At 44.0% G+C, this 17847-nt stretch overlaps 1 protein-coding gene across 1 annotated transcript in view; it reads left to right on the forward strand.

Annotated features, from left to right (window-relative positions):
• Positions 1-785: 785 nt before the first annotated feature.
• LHCGR (luteinizing hormone/choriogonadotropin receptor) overlaps positions 786-17847 on the forward strand; it is a 52913-nt gene continuing 35851 nt past the window's right edge. The window contains exon 1 of the mRNA XM_059407811.1: positions 786-937. Coding sequence (XP_059263794.1) covers positions 786-937 — 152 coding nt within the window. The remainder of the gene's footprint in view (positions 938-17847) is intronic.

Genomic DNA, 17847 nt, shown 5'->3' on the forward strand with positions numbered 1-17847 from the left:
CACCCACCCCATTTGTGCTCTTTCCCAAATAAACATGTAAACGTTTCTTCTCTCCCTCTGTCCCACCCCAATGTGCTCGCCCTGTCTCGCTCTCTCAAATAAATAAATAAGATCTTTAAAGAGATAGAGAGAGATTTAACAGGAAGCCAGAAATAGAAAAACAAATCTGAACTGGATTTTGCTCTCTAGGACATTACAGTACATAGTGGAGAAAGAGAACAGACTCAAATAGCTATACTGTAAGGGAAAAAGTGGTCACTACCAAGAAAAATACAGAGAAATTACTTGGGAAGTTGAGAGGACAGAGATTACTTGTGGGGAGGGAGTTGGTGGGACAGAAGGAAAGAAGAATTGGGGGCTGAGAAGCAAGGAGAGGAAAAGCATCTGAGCGGGGCAGAGTATCCGTCTGCTCCTCTCACAGATGAAATAAGAGAAGTTCCTCCTGGAAGGGACAAACCTCACTCAACTTCACACTCAAGTTACCGCAGAGCCTGGGTGAGAATTCAGAACTCCCTACTCCTTGTCCAAAGCATTCTCCAGGACCACCCTCTCCTTCCTGTAACTAGAGGACAGGGCCGGCCAGGGAGAGCTGCAGAAGGGGGGAGGTGGTGGGGTCGCTGGCCGCTCCCCCAGATCGAGGCAGAACAGACTCAGCAGCCGAGGCCGGGCGGGCGCGGGAGAGGGGGTGGGCAGAGCGAGGGGCGGGGAGAGGGGCGCGGGCAGCCCTCCGGAGCTGGCCAGGGCACCCGGCCCGCCGCCAAAGCCCGCGCTCAGGCTCGCCTGCCATGGGGCGGCGGTTGCCCGCGCTGCGGCCGCTGCTGGCGTTGCTGTTGCTGCTGCGGCGGGCGCTTCCCGGGGCGCACTGCCCGGAGCCCTGCAGCTGCCCGCCCGACGGCGCCCTGCGCTGCCCCGGCCCGCGGGCCGGCCTCACCGGACTGTGAGTACGCGGCGCCCCGCCCCGGCACCCTCGCTCGCTCCGGGCCACCTCGTCTCCCTACTCTTTGGCCCTCTTTACCTGGAAGCTGGGAGAAAAAGGCTTCGTCCTATCAAATTCCACCTTTTAAAGTGGTGAGAAGGCAAAGCTTGGGGACTGTCTTTGCCAACCAGTGCCACGCCTTGGGTGGGAGCCCTATCACTGCGCACCCTGCAGCCTCTGGTGGCCCCAGACCCGCAATTTCCCGATTTACCCGGTTGGGGCTGCGGCAAGGGGCATGGAATTGCCCAGAAGCCACGGAGGGGGAAGGCCAGCTCCCTGCAGCTGCTGGAAGGGGATCAGTTGTGATGCTTCTCAACAGCAGCTGTCTATGTCTTTGACCCTTGCGCCAGCCAGCTTGGTGAAGGTTACCTTGACCTCCGGCACCCTGAGCTCCTCTAGGCATGTGGTGGCGCGCCCTATGGCAAGGGGTGACCTAGTCACTCAACTCGGGATTGTTGGCTGGCCGCATTTCCCAACCAGTGCCGATGTGGGCCTTAGTAAGTTTACAAGCCACTGCTTTGCCCCTTCCCAGATGCACTTGCATCTCTATCTGGTTGTCTGATCAAGGTGTGCCTTGTGTCACACCTCCCACACACCACCCAGGCCTCCCCTTTACAAAGGCGATTAAAAGAATTGCACACATCAGCAAGCAGGTGGAGGAAGTTGTTTCCTGAAGCGATGGGTTGAAGAGACCAGGGGCCTTTAGTGCTAGTGTATCAGTATCACCTGGTCTCCCTTCTTTGATTTAGAAAAAGGTACCACACAAAGGGGCTCCTGGGGGGCTCAGTCAGTTGAGCATCTGCCTTAGGCTCAGGTCATGATCGCAGGGCCCTGGGATCCAGCCTTGCATTGGGCTCCCTGTTGGGGGGATGGGGTCTGCTTCTCCCTCTCCCTCTGCCCCTCCCCCCAGCTTGTTCGCTCGCTCTCCCTCTCTCTAGTGAATAAAATCTTTAACAAAAAAAAAAAAAAAGAAAAGAAAAATGTACCACACATCATATGATTCTATTTACATGCAATGTCCACATAGAAAGCAGATCAGTAGCTACCAGGTAGAAGGGCAGGCCCAGGGACTGCTAATGGCCGGGGCTTCTAGGGGTAACAAAAATTACTTAACATTCTATTATAATGTAATTGTAATGTAAAAACCATTGCACTGTACACATTAAATAGGTGAATATTATGGCATATGAATTATATCTCAATAAAGTTGTTCAAAGAAAGAAGAAAGACAAGAACTATAAAAGTATCCAAAAGACGCTAGGCTGGAGGAGACTGGTGTTATAATTCTAACCATTGGCTGCAATTAATTTCCATTCTTGGGGAGGAAAGAGGCAATCCCCCACCATTTCTTTGGGCCCCAGCAGTCTGTCAAGAGTCCACTCCATGAAGGGAATTCCCCCTCTCTCCTGAGGAGTTGAACCTCTCCCCTGAAGAAGTTAGTGGCCTTCATGGGGTGCCTGGGTGGCTCAGTCAGTTAAGCATCCCATTTTTTTTTTTAAGGTTTTAAGGCACCCCAAGCATCCCATTCTTAATATCAGCTCAAGGTATGATCTCAGGGTGGAGAAAACCATCGGCTCCAGAACTGAGTGTGAAGCCAGCTTAAGATTCTCTCTCTTGGGGCGCCTGGGGGTCTCAGTGGGTTAAAGCCTCTGCCTTCGGCTCAGGTCATGATCCCAGGGTCCTGGGATTGAGCCCTGCATCGGGCTCTCTGCTGAACGGGGAGCCTGCTTCCTCCTCTCTCTCTCTCTCTCTCTCTCTCTTTTTGCCTGCCTCTCTGCCTACTTGTGATCTGTCTGTCAAATAAATAAATAAAATCTTTAAAAAAAAGATTCTCTCTTTCCCTTGACACCTCCTGGCTCAGTCAGTTAAGTGTCTGCCTTCAGCTCAGGTCATGATCCCAGGGTCCTGGGATTGAGTCCCACATCGGGCTCCCTGCTCAAGTGGGAAGTCTGCTGCTCCCCTTGCTTGTGCTCTCTCCCTCTTTCCCTCTTTCTCTTTTTCTCTCTCTCTGTCTCTGACAAATACATAAATAAAATCTTTTAAAAAGTGCTCACTTTGGCAGCACATATACTAAAATCTTTAAAAAAAAAAAAAAAGATTCTCTCTGTCCCTCTGCCCACTCCTCCCCCCCAAGAGTGCTCTCTTAAATAAATAAATACATAAATAAATAAAAATAAAGTTAGTGGCCTTCAGAAAATGTTTGCAGTTGAGAGATACACTTTAAAGACTGAGGGGTTTATATTCATTAGCTTCCATTAATTATCTGTCAGCTCAATTCCCTGAAGGTGAGGACTATGCTGATAGAATTGGTTTCAATCAATCCACAAATTTATGGAAACTGCCTTCTAAGTCCCAGCCCTTGTCCTTCCCTGACAAACCTCCCATCTTGCTCTTATGAATGATTGTGCCACTAACAGCGTTTCTCATTCCGCCAGCACTTATCATACAGACATCAAGAAACTGAGGTTCAAAGAGATGGACTAACCTGACCAAGGTCTCCTTTTGCTATTGAGTACCAAAGACTGTTAACTGTGTTTTTATATTTGCTTGTCTTTGTAAGAAAGTTACATTTTCCTAAACTCACACACATACACACACACACACACATGCACTATGGAAAATATGCAGGATTGAGAAAAGGTTTTGTTCATTTTTGTCTTCAAAGAGCAGTAAGAAGGAAGACATGGAGGACAGACCGAAGATAGGAGGGCTGGAAGAGAACGTATTTGATGGAGTAAGATCTCTGTGAGGGTGGGATTGTCAGTCTCAGATCACAGGGGAAGGGTTAATCTTAGAGAGGGGGGATGCTCCTGAGTCCTGGGGGATGGATAAATGTGTAACTTCGCATTGAGGCAGAAGACAGGAAAAGTGAACAGCTTCATACTGAAGTCCTCTTTCCTTGGCAATGAGTGAATGAAACGGGAGACAGTAATTACAAGATAGGGAAAAAATGCTATGTATAACAAATTATCAGGAGCTTAGCAGAAGAAAGCTGAAATCATGAATAAGGCACCCAGAAGAAGAGCGAGGTCTTACAAGAAGTCATGCACAGGGTCGGACTCTGCAGAAAGAAGGGGAGCACTCTTGTTTCTGGTGGTTGGAGGAGCTAGGTATTACTGCACAGCATTTTAGAATTCATCATTGGCCCCTCAGTAGATGCTAGTTTGTATTTTAATCTTCTAGGCCTTGGAAGTCTGCCTTGTAAGACTTCCACCTATAAGTCCACTATTTGGTTTAAAAAGGGGAAATAAAGACACATGGATTATAATTGTCATGGACAAGCCACTGTTTGCAAATTTTGAAAATGGCACTATTCAATCATTCATATTTTTCTATCTCTTCCATGTTTTATTAAAAACTTAAATATTTAAAATAAAAAATGTGATACAAAGAATAGCCTCCCACATGTTCATTCATTCTAATTGGGGGGAGGGAAATAAAAGGAAAAAATGATTTAAAACATTTCCTTTTCCTTTTCTTATTAGTCTCAGACATCTGGAAGGAAAGGGAAAAATTTTTTTTCACCTTGCCCATGGTTATATTAAGATCTTTGTCTCTATGACAACAGAAAGGTTGATCTTCTTGATATGGAAACAGCTTCTGAAAAATCTGTTAGTTAGAAAATGCTAATAATAATAATGGCAATTTATTTTTTGCATGTCGTGCCTACTGAACAGACATTAAACCTTAAACTTTATTATAAGAAATAATCCAAAGACTTTGGAAGGATAAAATGTGCTGTATCTATCAATCTAATATTACAAGAAGATGTTAGGCTCCTGACATCTTTCCTGAATGTTTCTCCTTCTCGTAGCTTCAGTAAAAATCAGGGTCCAGAACAGTGTTCAATGCTGTAGAGGGATATACAGGTGGAGATCATGGTCCCAGTCCCTTGAGGAGCCCACAATCTAGATAGAAACACACGCAAGAGAGTTATGTGGTCAAAGAGAGAAGTAACAGGGGTCTAGGAATTCAGAGAACAAAGCAATTACTATGGACTGAAATCTCCAAGGAAAGGCTTCACAGATGAAGGATTGTGGGGCTGAACCTTGAAGGAGAGAAAGGAAGAAGAGTCCCAGTGGAAGAACCACAGGTTAGACTAGATTCAGATTCCTTGCTGAGAAGCAAAGAATATAGTTGGATGGATTCAAGCTTCTTAAGCTTTTCCTAGGCCCTTTGGGGAATATTTTTAAAGAAAAATACAAAATCATCAGAAATACTCACATTATCCAGAGCATTGTGCAAAAAGAAAAAAAGAATCCCAATATATAGTCCTTAACTAATAAATATTCAATCAGTCATTCTCGAACAACTGATTACAATGATTTTTAAGTAAAAATCATGACTTGGAGTCATGTCCCCTTGAAGCTTTCCCCAACGTCTCCTCCCTCCCATACAAGCATCCTTTGATACTCTGTACTTATCTATATCTTTGCACATACCCTGCCATAATGTAACCTTTTATTCAAAATAAGCCTCTTCTGGGAGATCAGGGTTTCCCAACTTCAGCACAACTGACATTTGGAGCCAAACAATCATTTGTGAGGGAGGGTTGTTTTGTACACTATAGGATGTTTAGCAGCTTCCCTGGCCTCCACCCATTAGATGCCAGTAGCGCTGCCCTCCTGAATTATGACAAATCAAAATGGCTCTAGACATTTACCCACATGCCCCATGGGGGAGGCAAGATTCACCCCTACCTCTGGTTTTGAATCACTGTGCTAAAGTGAGAACCACAACCACTTGAAGAGATCCTAGTCAACCCAGAATTTTATGGGTATTATGATTCACATTCAACACATATTCACATGTTTCTTCAGCTACTGTGATTATCAAACTGAGTAGACAGCTGAAGGAACAATGAACCAATGCACACACAAACAAAAATGTATATTAGTTAGCATGTACTGCATCTCAATGTCATTTAAAAAATCTCCATCATAGAGGATGGGAAGGTGAGGAGGTGATATGGGTAGTGGAGGGAGTTCTTTGTGTTATATCAATGCCTAGTTTCCAGATTTTGCAGACCCCCCCCCCTCAGTCTATCCTTTGAATGGGCATAGTAAATGTATCCACTTCAAAGAAGCAAAACTAGAAGCTTACCCATATGAGTATATCCCATCCAAATTGCTTTGATTTTTGTTATTTGTTTATTTTAACTAACTTAGAGAAAAATCAGTCTTCAACCCAGGATCCATTAAAACCAACCAAAGCAATCCCCTAGGAGCCCAGATTGAGACCACTGGGTTCCCAGTCAAGGGTACGAGGTAGGAGTTTACAAAACATGGAGAAGCACACCAAGTTCTTGCAAGTACAACAGCTTGGCCCTGCCCTCAGCTTCCACACAGCTGGGCCTGACCAAAAAAAAAAAAAAACAAAAACAAACACAAACAAACAAACAAACAAAAACTCAATTCATAAAGTTCGTGTCTCAACTCCCAACACCACCACTCCCACACACGCAACAAAAGCAAAAGCCCAAAGTAGAGGTTATCTTGAACCTCAGTTCTGACTCAAGTCTCCCAATGACACCTTCAAGGCAATTCTTAAACCTGGCTGTGCCTATGAACAGACTCCTTGGGGGAAACTTTGCAAGGACCAAATTTTATTAGTTTAAAAATCATCCTTCTGGGGACAGTAAATGATGACCCCTAGCAGGACACTAAAAAAACAAACAACAGAGTTCCCAAAATCTCAGTTCAAGTGTAGAGCCAAAAATGGTTCATACACCAATTCCTTTGGCATCAGACCCAGCATCCTCCTTGGAGAGCAATAATTCTTTGTGTTTTCTCTTGCCCTATTCTTTTTTATTTCAAAAGCACTAAGTCAGATTAATTCAGGGCTCCAGTTCTGCTCCTTCACCCCCTCTATCTTCTTCCCAAGCCTCTCAGTTTGGCTTCTTTTCATGTCTTGAAATGAGGCACAAAAGCTTTTCTTCCAAAATGTAATTTGCCAAAGTGGCTGCATCAGCTGGTGTCTTGACCATGGGTAACTATAATCTTACCCATGGAACCTTGAAGCCAGGTGAATAGTGGTGGTCTTACCCATGGAACCTTAAAGTCAGGTGAATAGTGGTGGTAGAGAGACCCTGCTGCTCATTTCCAGACCCAAGAGGGCTGGCTCCATGGAAGCATATGTATTCTGCTCTGGCAGCTCCCCTTGGCATGCAAAAAATCTTATTTAATGCAGATTTTAGCAAATTTCTCACCAGCTATTTTTTTAAAGAGGAGAATTAAAATAATCCCACCCACCAGGCAGGTGGGCTTTCTGACTTGGTGGGCAGCTTCTAACAGCTTCTCTCCATGGGCTTCATTTCCCCCCAGCTTCTGCCTCACAGGGAGAGGACAACCCCTCCCAGTCAGAAAAAAACAAATCACAGCTGCGCTCTGTGTGGTCCTGAACAACAGCTTAATGCCACCTGAGCCAAACCCAGAACAGTCCAATTTATAAGTAAAAGTCGGCTTTCAGAATGAAGGGGGTCCCCCCCACCCCACTGCTATGACATTTGTCCTTGACTCTGACGAAATGAGGTGGCTCCTGGGTTCCTAATTCCACCTCAGAAGCAGCAGCAGACAGGATTTCTGAGCCCACAGGGGTAGGGCTGATCTGGTATGACAAGGTAGGGCCCACTGCAGCCTTCCGATTATCTGAACTGATCAACAGGATAAAGACCAGGCAGGCCGGAGTTCTAGCATGAGGTCTCCTTCCCTTAATTTGCACTATGGGTTCCAGCTAGCGATAAAACCTCTGTGCTGTCTATAAAAGGGGCGAGATGGTTCCTGCCCCTGAGCGGAGCTGACTGTGGTGAAGAAAAATGAGCTGGCAGAGCCAAAAGTACCGGGAAATAAAGGTTCCACCTAACTACAACGTGTGATTGTAACGATCTGATGGTACAGAGAAGACTACAGACCCAGAGCTGGTGAATGAGGTTGAACAGAAAATACACATCGTCCAAGGGGCAAGCCTGGTGGAATAGTTTTGTTCCCGGGAGGTGTTAATTAGAGAAAATGACCCCCGAGGTCTTCTCAACCTGGAAGGTGAATAAGTTAGAATCTCAAAATAGCAGAGCTCATTATTGCCTGGAGTCTGATATGCTAGTCTTCTCAGCCCAGGCTGAGCTGCCTTTGAAACATGCCTCCTAACACCTGATTAGAGGCTGTTTTCTACTGTACAACAGGATTAGTCCTGTGTATCCGGCTAGAGCATCTGACCTATTCTGGGTCCTTTCTTTTCTCCGTTCCCCATCCCAAGGCTTCGGCTGACACACAGAGATCTGTTGACCATCTGGGAGTTACATACTGAAGTGTATAAGACAACATGCAGAACCCATCGACACTGCCCCTGCCCTCCAAGAGCTTCTAGTCTTCAGCCATAGGAGAGAGAGGTCTAGTTCTCAGATGACTGCAGAGAAAGGCAGGAGGTGAGGAAGCTTATAAACCAAGTCTGGTAGGAGTTCAGGATAGGGGGTCATCGCTTCTAGTCTGAGTAAGGAAGAAACTTCAGTGGAGGCATGGCTTGAGCTGTAGTTCTCGGAGTCTCTTTCTCTATGGGGACAGCCAGACCAGTGCGGTTATCCCAGAAGCCTGGTCCTGCTCTCTGACACGGGCTTAGAGAAGCCACTGGTGAATCACTGTCCAGAGCCCTCTGCTCTCTCACTGACCACCACACACACCCCCTGCTATGAGTCCTCAATGATTGGAGGCTTACTTCCCCCAGGAAACAGAGGCAGAGTTCCGGTTAAGGCTTTTCTTATTTGTAAGCACCGGAAATCAGCTCTGACCAACTGAATCATCAGAGGTTAACCCAACAGAAGAACAAGGAGGAAGGCGAAAGATATGCAGGATCCCAAGAGCATCTGGCATTTTAGCAGCAAGAGGTCAGTTCCCATTCCTCTAGATTCCACCTTTACAATGAATCAGCTCCACAGTCCTAGCACAAGTTTGAAATTCCCAAGAGAGAGAATCTGCCTGGGCAAGAACAAAGGAGCAACAGTCAGCGGGATGCTCCACCCAGACCCAACCAGCAATGAGGCGCTTCTACAGAAGGGGCATTTTTGAGCAAAATAACCACACAAATTGGGATCCACCAAAGCTGAGGAGCTGGTAAAGAGTGAAGGCACTCATGCCAGTAATTTCAGGCACTTCATTTTTTTTTTAAGATTTTATTTATTTATTTATTTGAGAAGGTGAGAGAGAGAGAAATGAGCAGGATGAGGGCAGAGGGAGAAGCAGACTCCCTGCTGAGCAGGGAGTAGGATGCTGGACTCCATCCCAGGACCCTGGGATCATGACCTGACCCAAAGGCAGACACTTAACTGCCTGAGCCTCATTTCAGGCACTTTAAATCTATCCTCAAATTAATTAAAAGTATGTGGTATATCAGCTGCAACCAGATTTTACAGGCTTATTTAAAAAAAAAGAAAAAGAAAAGTTTGTAAGTATCTGGAACAGGAGCCTGTAATGAAAGAGTTTCCTGAAGCATACCTTCAGTGTCACTGTCCTGACAACATAATATTCTCGGCTTCTAAAAAATACTTTTGAGAAATGATTACAGATGATGCAGACATTCCCTGGGGAGAATTCAACATGTAATTTTATTTACCAGAGTTATTCTTGTCATGTTATATTATTGCTAGAAGAATTCAGTTTAAGGGGTAAAGATTGGGTTATTTGGCTTTGTGTCTGTAGAAAACTTTAAATGGGTTTTGAGGTAAGGGCTTAGATGTGTTTACCATTCTCCTCAGAGGCTTTATATCTTTAATTTAGTTGTTGCACAAATGACTTGGAAAATCTATTATCCAGGGAATCTTCTTGAAAATTTTGGTTCACACTATAATTCATAAGCTCCTCACAGCTTCTTGGGTGCTCCAGAAAGTCTGTCTTAGAGGAGTCACCCAAATTACACTTCGCCATGGGAGGGTTCCAACTGACTAAACTTTTTAAAATCAGTGAGCAAATGAGAGCTCTGCTGAGTGGTTCTCTAGGGTTGTAACATTTAATGGAAAATTGTTCTGTATCATTTTTTAAAAGGGTTGTCAGGTGACACCTGTAAGAAATACCTGATCCCAAAAGAAAGTTACCAAGTGGGAATATTTACCCTCCCTCTCAGTTGTCCTATCTATTATCAGCAGAGAGTTGAGTCAGGGAAAAGTCACAGATATTTTATAGATTAAATGACATGACAAATAGAAGAGTCCATTCCAATGTACTGAACCCACCAGCCCCTCACCCCCACTAATCCCCTACCCTTGACAAGGAAGTTAGAATTGTCGCTAGAAGTTACTTCGTTAGCTTGAATCCTTTGCAGTAAGCAGCTGTGGATTAGAAGTACTCACTGTGCTCTTATCTTGTGCTAGATGCTATATTAGTACTATATAAGTGATCCCTTATTTAATCTCAAAAATCACTGGGGTAGTTAGTATCATCATTATCTTATGAGTGAAGCTGTGATTTGAATGCAAGTAGTCTGGCTCCAGAGTCTAGTCATCACTGCCCCCACGAGACTGCTTCCAGAGAGAAAGCACATGCCATTGGTAATGCCGGCATATTCTGGAAAGTACAGAGCCTCTGAGAGAGACCTTTAACCAAGGGTAGAAGCTGCCCCACAGAGAAGGGCGGATGTGCCAGATGGTGGAGACAGTGTGAATAGAGGCAGAAAAGAGAGAGGCAAGTTCAGGAACCACAATAGGGTAATTTGTCCACAGTGGCACGGTCCAGCAAAAATATAACGTCAGTCACAGGTGTGATCTTCATTTTCTAATAGCCAAGTTTAAAGAGCTTTTAAAAAGTGAAATCAATTTCAGTGAAATCGTTCATTTAATCTCCATGTATAAAATATTATCATTTTAACATGTAATCAGTACAAAAGCTATTCATGAGATACTTTATATTCTTTTTCTTTGAGTCTTTAACAGCTTCCAAATTTCCAGTGTATATGGTACACTTTCAGTGCATCTCAATTCAGATCTGCTGTGTTTCAAGGGCTTAATGGACACATGTGGCTGGTGGCTGCCTGACTGGACAGCGCAAGTTGAGTGTGTGGGTTATTTGAGAGCAATAGTGGGTGACAGGACTGGCAAATGAAGTTTAAACCTTTATTTGAAGGGCATGAATACAGGGCTGAGACATGTGTAGATAGTAGGCAGGCCAAGAGAAGATAATTGAGTATGATAGTAACATGGTGGGAGTTACCAGGAAGATCAATCAAGACCTGTTAGGGGAAACCCAGTGTGGGGTGAGGGGAAGCCAGGTCAGGAACTAGTCAGAGTGGAGAAAAGAATGCCCAAGAAATTTGGCAGTAGGAAAGGAATAAAGGAGCTGGAAGCAAGAAACCCTTGTGAAGGCAGGGTCCAATAGAGAATGGGTGTTCAGTGGTGGAACAGAGGAAACATTCATATGGGGTATGAATGGGGTACCTGGTAAATTCTCAAATTAATAGTACAGAGAGAGGAAAAAATACTGAGTAGTCATTCTTGCTGAGGAGGGTACGAGAGAGAAAGACAACCCATTCTGGTAGGCTCATGGAGGAAGAGGAATTTAAGCAGCATCTTCAAAGTTGAAGACTGTGAGCACATACCCTCCAGAAGCTGATGGTTCTGTCAGAAGACTATGTTTTCACCGGAGAAGCAGAGGATTGTTTAGCAGAGTCTATCAACAAAACCCCTAGAGGAACAGTGCTGGTGTGCTTTGATTAGTGAAAGACACAGCACTGGACTGGGAACAAAGTGACCTATGTTCTAGTCCAGATCTGCCACAGAATTGCCACATGGTTTCAGGGAAATCATTTTGCTTTTCCTAGCTGAAGATTTCTTTGTCTATAAAGTGAGGGGTTGAACCAAATTACTGGCCAGCAGCGCTTTCTTCTGATTCCTTGAGCCTAATACAGGAAGTGTTTAAAAGAGTGGTCAGTCAAAACCACCTCGATGTATTTTTAAGGAGCATTCCAAATTTCCAGATGTAAAACTGAACAAATTGCTTGTCCATCTATACTGACTTCATATTTCAGGTAATATTGACATCTCAGCTCCCTCTAGGTAAATGTTGAAGACAAGAGGCCAATAAATGAAGACATAGCCAGTAATGAAGTTACCAAGTGGATCGATACATTTGAAAACTCAATGATTTAAAATCATTTAGAAAGGGGGAAACTTTTATTTCATTCCAAGATGAAAGCAAGTTTATTATAATTATCCAGCAGCTTTGAAAAGAACACAGACATTCTTAAGTCTCTGTTGAATTTAGATCAAGGTCTTATGTAATAAATACAAAAACATTAACATTCTTTTAAATAAGGTAATGCTTCCGCCTCCTATTTCAATGAGTTCATTAGGCAAAAAGCTTTGAGCATCTCGGATTTCTTTTTTCCTCCTTCTGATCTGGTAGCATTTTAAAATTCAGGATCTATAGCTCTAGCAATAAACTAATTGTCTGTGAAAGACGGAAGGATGTTTGTAGCTTTCGTAAATCGATAATATAGATGGCTTTTCTAGATAATTAGAAGGAAGTGAATAAAAATATTTCATTTCTGCTATGCTGGGCAGAAGGACAGGTAAAGGCTCTGACAGGATACCTAGGACTCCACCCAGTCTTTGGGGACTCCATTTGGTGCAAGACTTTTTCCCAGGCTCTCACCTTCTTCTGGCCCTGCTTAGCCCCCAGGCTTCAGAAGGTGATCCTGCCTTGGAAACCCTGATGCAATCCAAGCTTTTAAAGACCAAGAGGAGGAGGGGAACCTACAGTTGTCATTGACTTCATGTGAAATCTGTCTTTTAAAGGAGAGAGTGCATCCATTGGAACTGTATTTTCCATTCACCTAGGGAGTTTGCTATTTAAAGGAACTGTCCTTAGAATTATTTTGTAGGACAAAGAGCCCTTTGATAATGCAAATGGATCCCAACTGATAGGGTTTTATAAGCAAGGATTTCTAAATCCTGTATTTCACTGAGGGGGGAACACAGTCCTCCTGACTCTGAAATTCATCAGCTAACATTATGTTGAGTGTTCCTTAACAAGCCAGTGAGCTGGGCAAACTGGTTCCTTCCAAGGTCATCTGTGTTTTTAAACCCTGAAGAAGAAAGTAAGAAGGGTTCAAGCCCTACCTCATGAGTATTCAGGAGACCTTAGGAACAATTAGGAGGACCTGATAATATGGCATCCTTTTCAGGGTGATTGAGTTTATATAAATGCTATTTGCTTATCTGTAAATTGTCCCCTGGTGCTGAGTTCTGACACAAAATGCACTGGTGGCTTGGCAATTGGGGTTGGCTGGGAAGGTGTCCAGGTCAAAGAGTGCATGGGAAGGAGCTCTGAAGGTGGGATGGCCCTTCTGACTAGTCCGACCTTGAGGCAAAGGGGTCTGGCCCTCACCCTGCATTGACCAGTCATCGGATGCATGCTGCCCAGGAGAGAAGAGGTGATCTTGGATGAGGTAGCAATCTTAGGCTGAGGGTAATTCCAGGGAAACAACCATTTAGGAGCTTCCTCTGTCCCCCTTCCCACCCTCTGGGCGAAAGAGTGCCTCAGTCCAGTAGGGTGATTTTGGCAGCCAAACCACAGCATCCTCTCTAGGAACTAACCCAACCTGTACCGGGTCGCCCCACAAAGAGTCTCTGTCTATGCCAGGGGGCCCAGATTGAAAGTCAGAACCCAGCAATGAGAGCTACAATGATGAACCTAACCAGATAGCAGTTAGGAACTCTTCTGGGATCAGAATATGGTGACTGAGGAGAAGGGTGAGAGGGGCTCCACTCCTAGGTGGACTCTGGGGAGACCAGGCAGGCCATAGGATAAGGACTCAAGGCAAAAACAAGCACCAACATGGTGTCAGAGGAAGCAAGTATAATTCAAGACATCACAGGTGTACTCCTGCCTTCCAAATATTGTTAAGTTTAGTGTAAACAATGTAGCAAGGCACAGGACTTCACCAGAGAAATGACCAATCACAGGATGCCAGAACTAGAGTGAGTGTTTAGTTTCAACCTACATCAACTTTAGCCCATAACTGGAAAGACTGGAGAATTCCAGACAGGATTTATGAAAAAATGGACTTTGATGAAATTAAGGCAGACTCTGTCATCCTATCTAAGTATTTGCTTCAACATCTGTAGCACAGGCACTTGGGCAAAGTGGGATTTGGCTCTAATCCAAGTATCGCCCATGGTGTATCATCCATTCATTTAAAAATCAAAGTGTCATATAGGAAGAAGGAAAGGAAAGAAAAGGAAAGGAAAAGGGAAAGGCTGTGAAATGTAATAAAAATAAGTAGCTGGGCTGCCCCCCACCATGAACTTCCTGAAACATCTCATGGACTATTTAGGAGGCAGACGGAACTCTCGACCCTACAAGTTCAGCCTTACATTTGCCCAGTAGCCTGGCTCTTTACTACCATCTGAGCTGCCTAGTTTAGGACTGTCACATTCCTTGTCTGAGACAGAAAAGGCTCTGCCCCTCTTTTATTTGTCTTTGCTTTACGCATAGCTTTCATTTCCTTTCTTGACCCTGGACAGTGGAGCTGCTGAACTGCCCTTGCCCTTGATCCTTTGTCCCCAGTTCTCCTTGGCTGCTGCTCTACAGCAAATGATATTGACTAGGCTTTTCCACAGAAGTTCCTGAAGTTCATAAAACTCTTGGACTACACATGGGCCTAATTTCAAAACCAGAAAAGAAGAAAAGAAGGAAGGGGAGAGGGAAGGAAAGCAAGGGAGGACTCAATACATCAAAACAGAACTTTCATTCTTTTTCTTTTTTTGTCTCTCAGATACAGAGGGTTAGGTCGATCACACTTCTTCATGCAAGCAACATCATCACTGGTCCATTCAAAGTCACTCTGCTTTCAGTTATTCATTTCATCCCCTCTCTCACTTCCTTTCAACTTGCCATAAGCAAGGATCCTAATATCTGCTGAGCTATTTTCTCTTAAAATAGCTAATGTTTTGTATGTGTATACTTTTTAATTCGGCAAGTAGGATTTTATGTCATGAATTTCTTACTTGTTGCTCTCAGTACCATGATTCTAAGATCCACACAGGCTGTTCTGTGTGCCTTTAGACTCTTGCTTCTAGCTGCTGACCTATGACTTAGGTACGTGCTGCCCACACTACCATTGTCCCACTCAGTAATGGACGCTCAGTTTGCATCCTACCCCCTGCTGCCACAGTGCCATGAAGGACATCCTTAAACTGGTTCCCTTAAGTATCACTGTCAGAATTTCTCTGGGATGTATACCGGAGAAGAATCACAGGGCTATTATGGAGACAGTTGTTCACATTGCTAAAAGTTTCTGGCCTCACAAAAGCACCCATCAGAGAAGGAGCACCTTCAAAGGCAGTACATTCAAATGGTTATTGGAACGTCTGCTCAGAAACTGCTACCAACTGAAGATGAATCAGGAAGGCAGACATGACATCTCTAAAATAAAAATGTAAGTCAGTGGGAAAAACAGCTTTGGAGTCATAGAACCACATTCTGCCCCTCACTTCACGAGAACACATCTAGTGGCAAAAGCTTAGTACACCTGCCTCACCCACCTGTCTCCCCATTCTCAGGCCCCCAGGCCTCATCCTCGCCCCAACCACATCCACAAAGTTACCTGCTGGTTGCTCAGTTATTCCTTTATGGTAGGAACTTTATTTTTATTCTCATTACGGCTGCCTTTCCTGATCAGCAGCATCAACATCAACTACAAAATTTCATCGTGCACTAGGGCTGTCCTGTAGTCTCTGGGGACAGCCAGTGCATGATCTACAGCTTCTCTCACTTCTGTCCAACCTTTGCTCCTCATCTCTCATCCCTCCATCAATCAAAAGCTCTGGCAACTTCCCTGGTCAAACCTGAGCCAAACTGCTCTCCTGGGAGCCACACTGTGCTCCCTTTCTGAGGAGGAGGCTGCTTGCTGAGAGGCTCCAGCTTCTGGGTTCCATTTGCATGAATAAACAGCTCTGAAGGGTTCGTTTTAAGCTTTTATGTAAACACTCTCCAAAATATGTTCTGTACTGCATTATCCCCAGCAATAAAGATTCTGGAATCAGAATTTGGCTGTCAGTTTTATTGATGTGGCATGGGGTACAGTAGAATACAGCTTTCTCTTCTGGAAATTTATTGACTTGGCAGTGTAGAGAGCAATAAAACTGTGTTTTTAATCAGTAAGCCAAGCGGACATGATTCCAGAAGAAATATAGGAAGCAAACATGCTATCGTAAGAAGATTTCTCCCCCTGCTGTCCCTGTTCTTCTTGAATGCCCTGTTAAATAAGTTTGGGTATTGAACAATGTGTTTGGTGGGACTGTCTTCAGGAATAAAGTCAGAGGATCAAGTTTGGATTACTTCTTCTAAGTTGTACCATCTCTAAGAAACTATTGAGTAAAAGCATCTCTGAAATGAAATTTCTCTGCATTAGTCCCTAGAGAAGAACTATGGGTAAGATGCTCTGTAGGAGAAATTGAGAGAATGCAGCATTTCTCTTATCAAGAGAAATAAGATTACAATGCCTGTTCCTCCACCTTGCTCACTGACAGAGAGTGGGTTACCTGTACAGACCTGAAGGAAATGAAATCACCATCTCTTAAGAGATATCTGCATCCCATGTTCATTCCAGTAGTAACAGCCAAGATATATAGAAACAACCAAAGGTTGAATTAATCAATTATTAATGAATTCATGGATTAATTAATTATTATTCATAAAATTAATGAATACATTTTTTAAATGTGGTAAATACACACACACACACACACACACACACACACACAGAGGGCTATTTTTCAGCCATAAAAAAGAAGCCATTTATGATAGCATAGACACATCTGGAAGGCTTTATGCCAAGTGAACTAAGCCAAACAGAAAAAGACAAATACTGTATGTTATCACTTATATGTGGAATCTAAAAACAACAACAGCCAGTTTCCTACAAACAGAAGAGAATCATGGTTGCCAGGGGCTGCAGAGAGGGGAAAATGAGGAGCTATAGATCAAAGGGCACAAACTTTGAGTTATAAGACTATGTTCTGAGGATCTAATGAAAGTAGATTTTAAATGTCCTCACCCTCTCCCAAAAAGAGTTAACTATGTGAGGTGACAGATATGTTAATTTTCTTAATCTTGGTAATGATTCCACAATGTATGTGTATGTCAAGTCACGACACTGTACACTTTAAGTATATACAATTATATTTGTCGTTATTCCTCAGTTAAGTTTGTGGTGGGGAGAGAAAGAGAGTGGGTAAAGAGTCACATACTTTGGCCCAATATCACACCATAGAAAGAACATCTGGGCTCAGTCCACTTGGTCATGCTACTTTGTTCAGGCTACTGAGTCTCGATCTACTTCCTCTGCTATCAAAGGGAAATACCCACCTTACACCATTGTTGAGTGGATAAAATAAGGTTATAGGCGGGTGTGCACAACTCACATAGCACCTTATACCAGTAGCAAGTCCCTTCTGAGACCGTAAGACATCTCCCTGATTCAAATACACTTCTGATGCAGAAGGTGTTCTTTCCGGCAACCACGACAGTCCGCTTGACAGCATCTCCCACCTCTACTTTCTTATTCCTGATACTCACTTCCCACCTGAAATGTCCTTGTTCACTCCCCCACCTCTGCGAGTGCTTGGTCCAAAACCCTGAACCACTGTATATGCTTGATGCTGACTGAACATTCACCCCTCTTTGCAGATGCTTTCATCTGAGATGTCTTAACTCCAGCAGGCACACATCATCCTATCCTGCTTTTGCTATCGCTGAAGAATTGCTCTTTTCTCAACTTTTATGTAATGCGTAACTTTTGTCTCAATTCAAGAACACTCGGATTGTTCCTCTGAATACATGTGAGTGACTGAACGGAATGCCCTGTAGATGTTCCCTCAAAATGGCATG

Source organism: Mustela nigripes, chromosome 7, assembly GCF_022355385.1.
Source record: "Mustela nigripes isolate SB6536 chromosome 7, MUSNIG.SB6536, whole genome shotgun sequence".
In the NCBI taxonomy this organism is placed as follows: Eukaryota; Metazoa; Chordata; class Mammalia; order Carnivora; family Mustelidae; genus Mustela; species Mustela nigripes.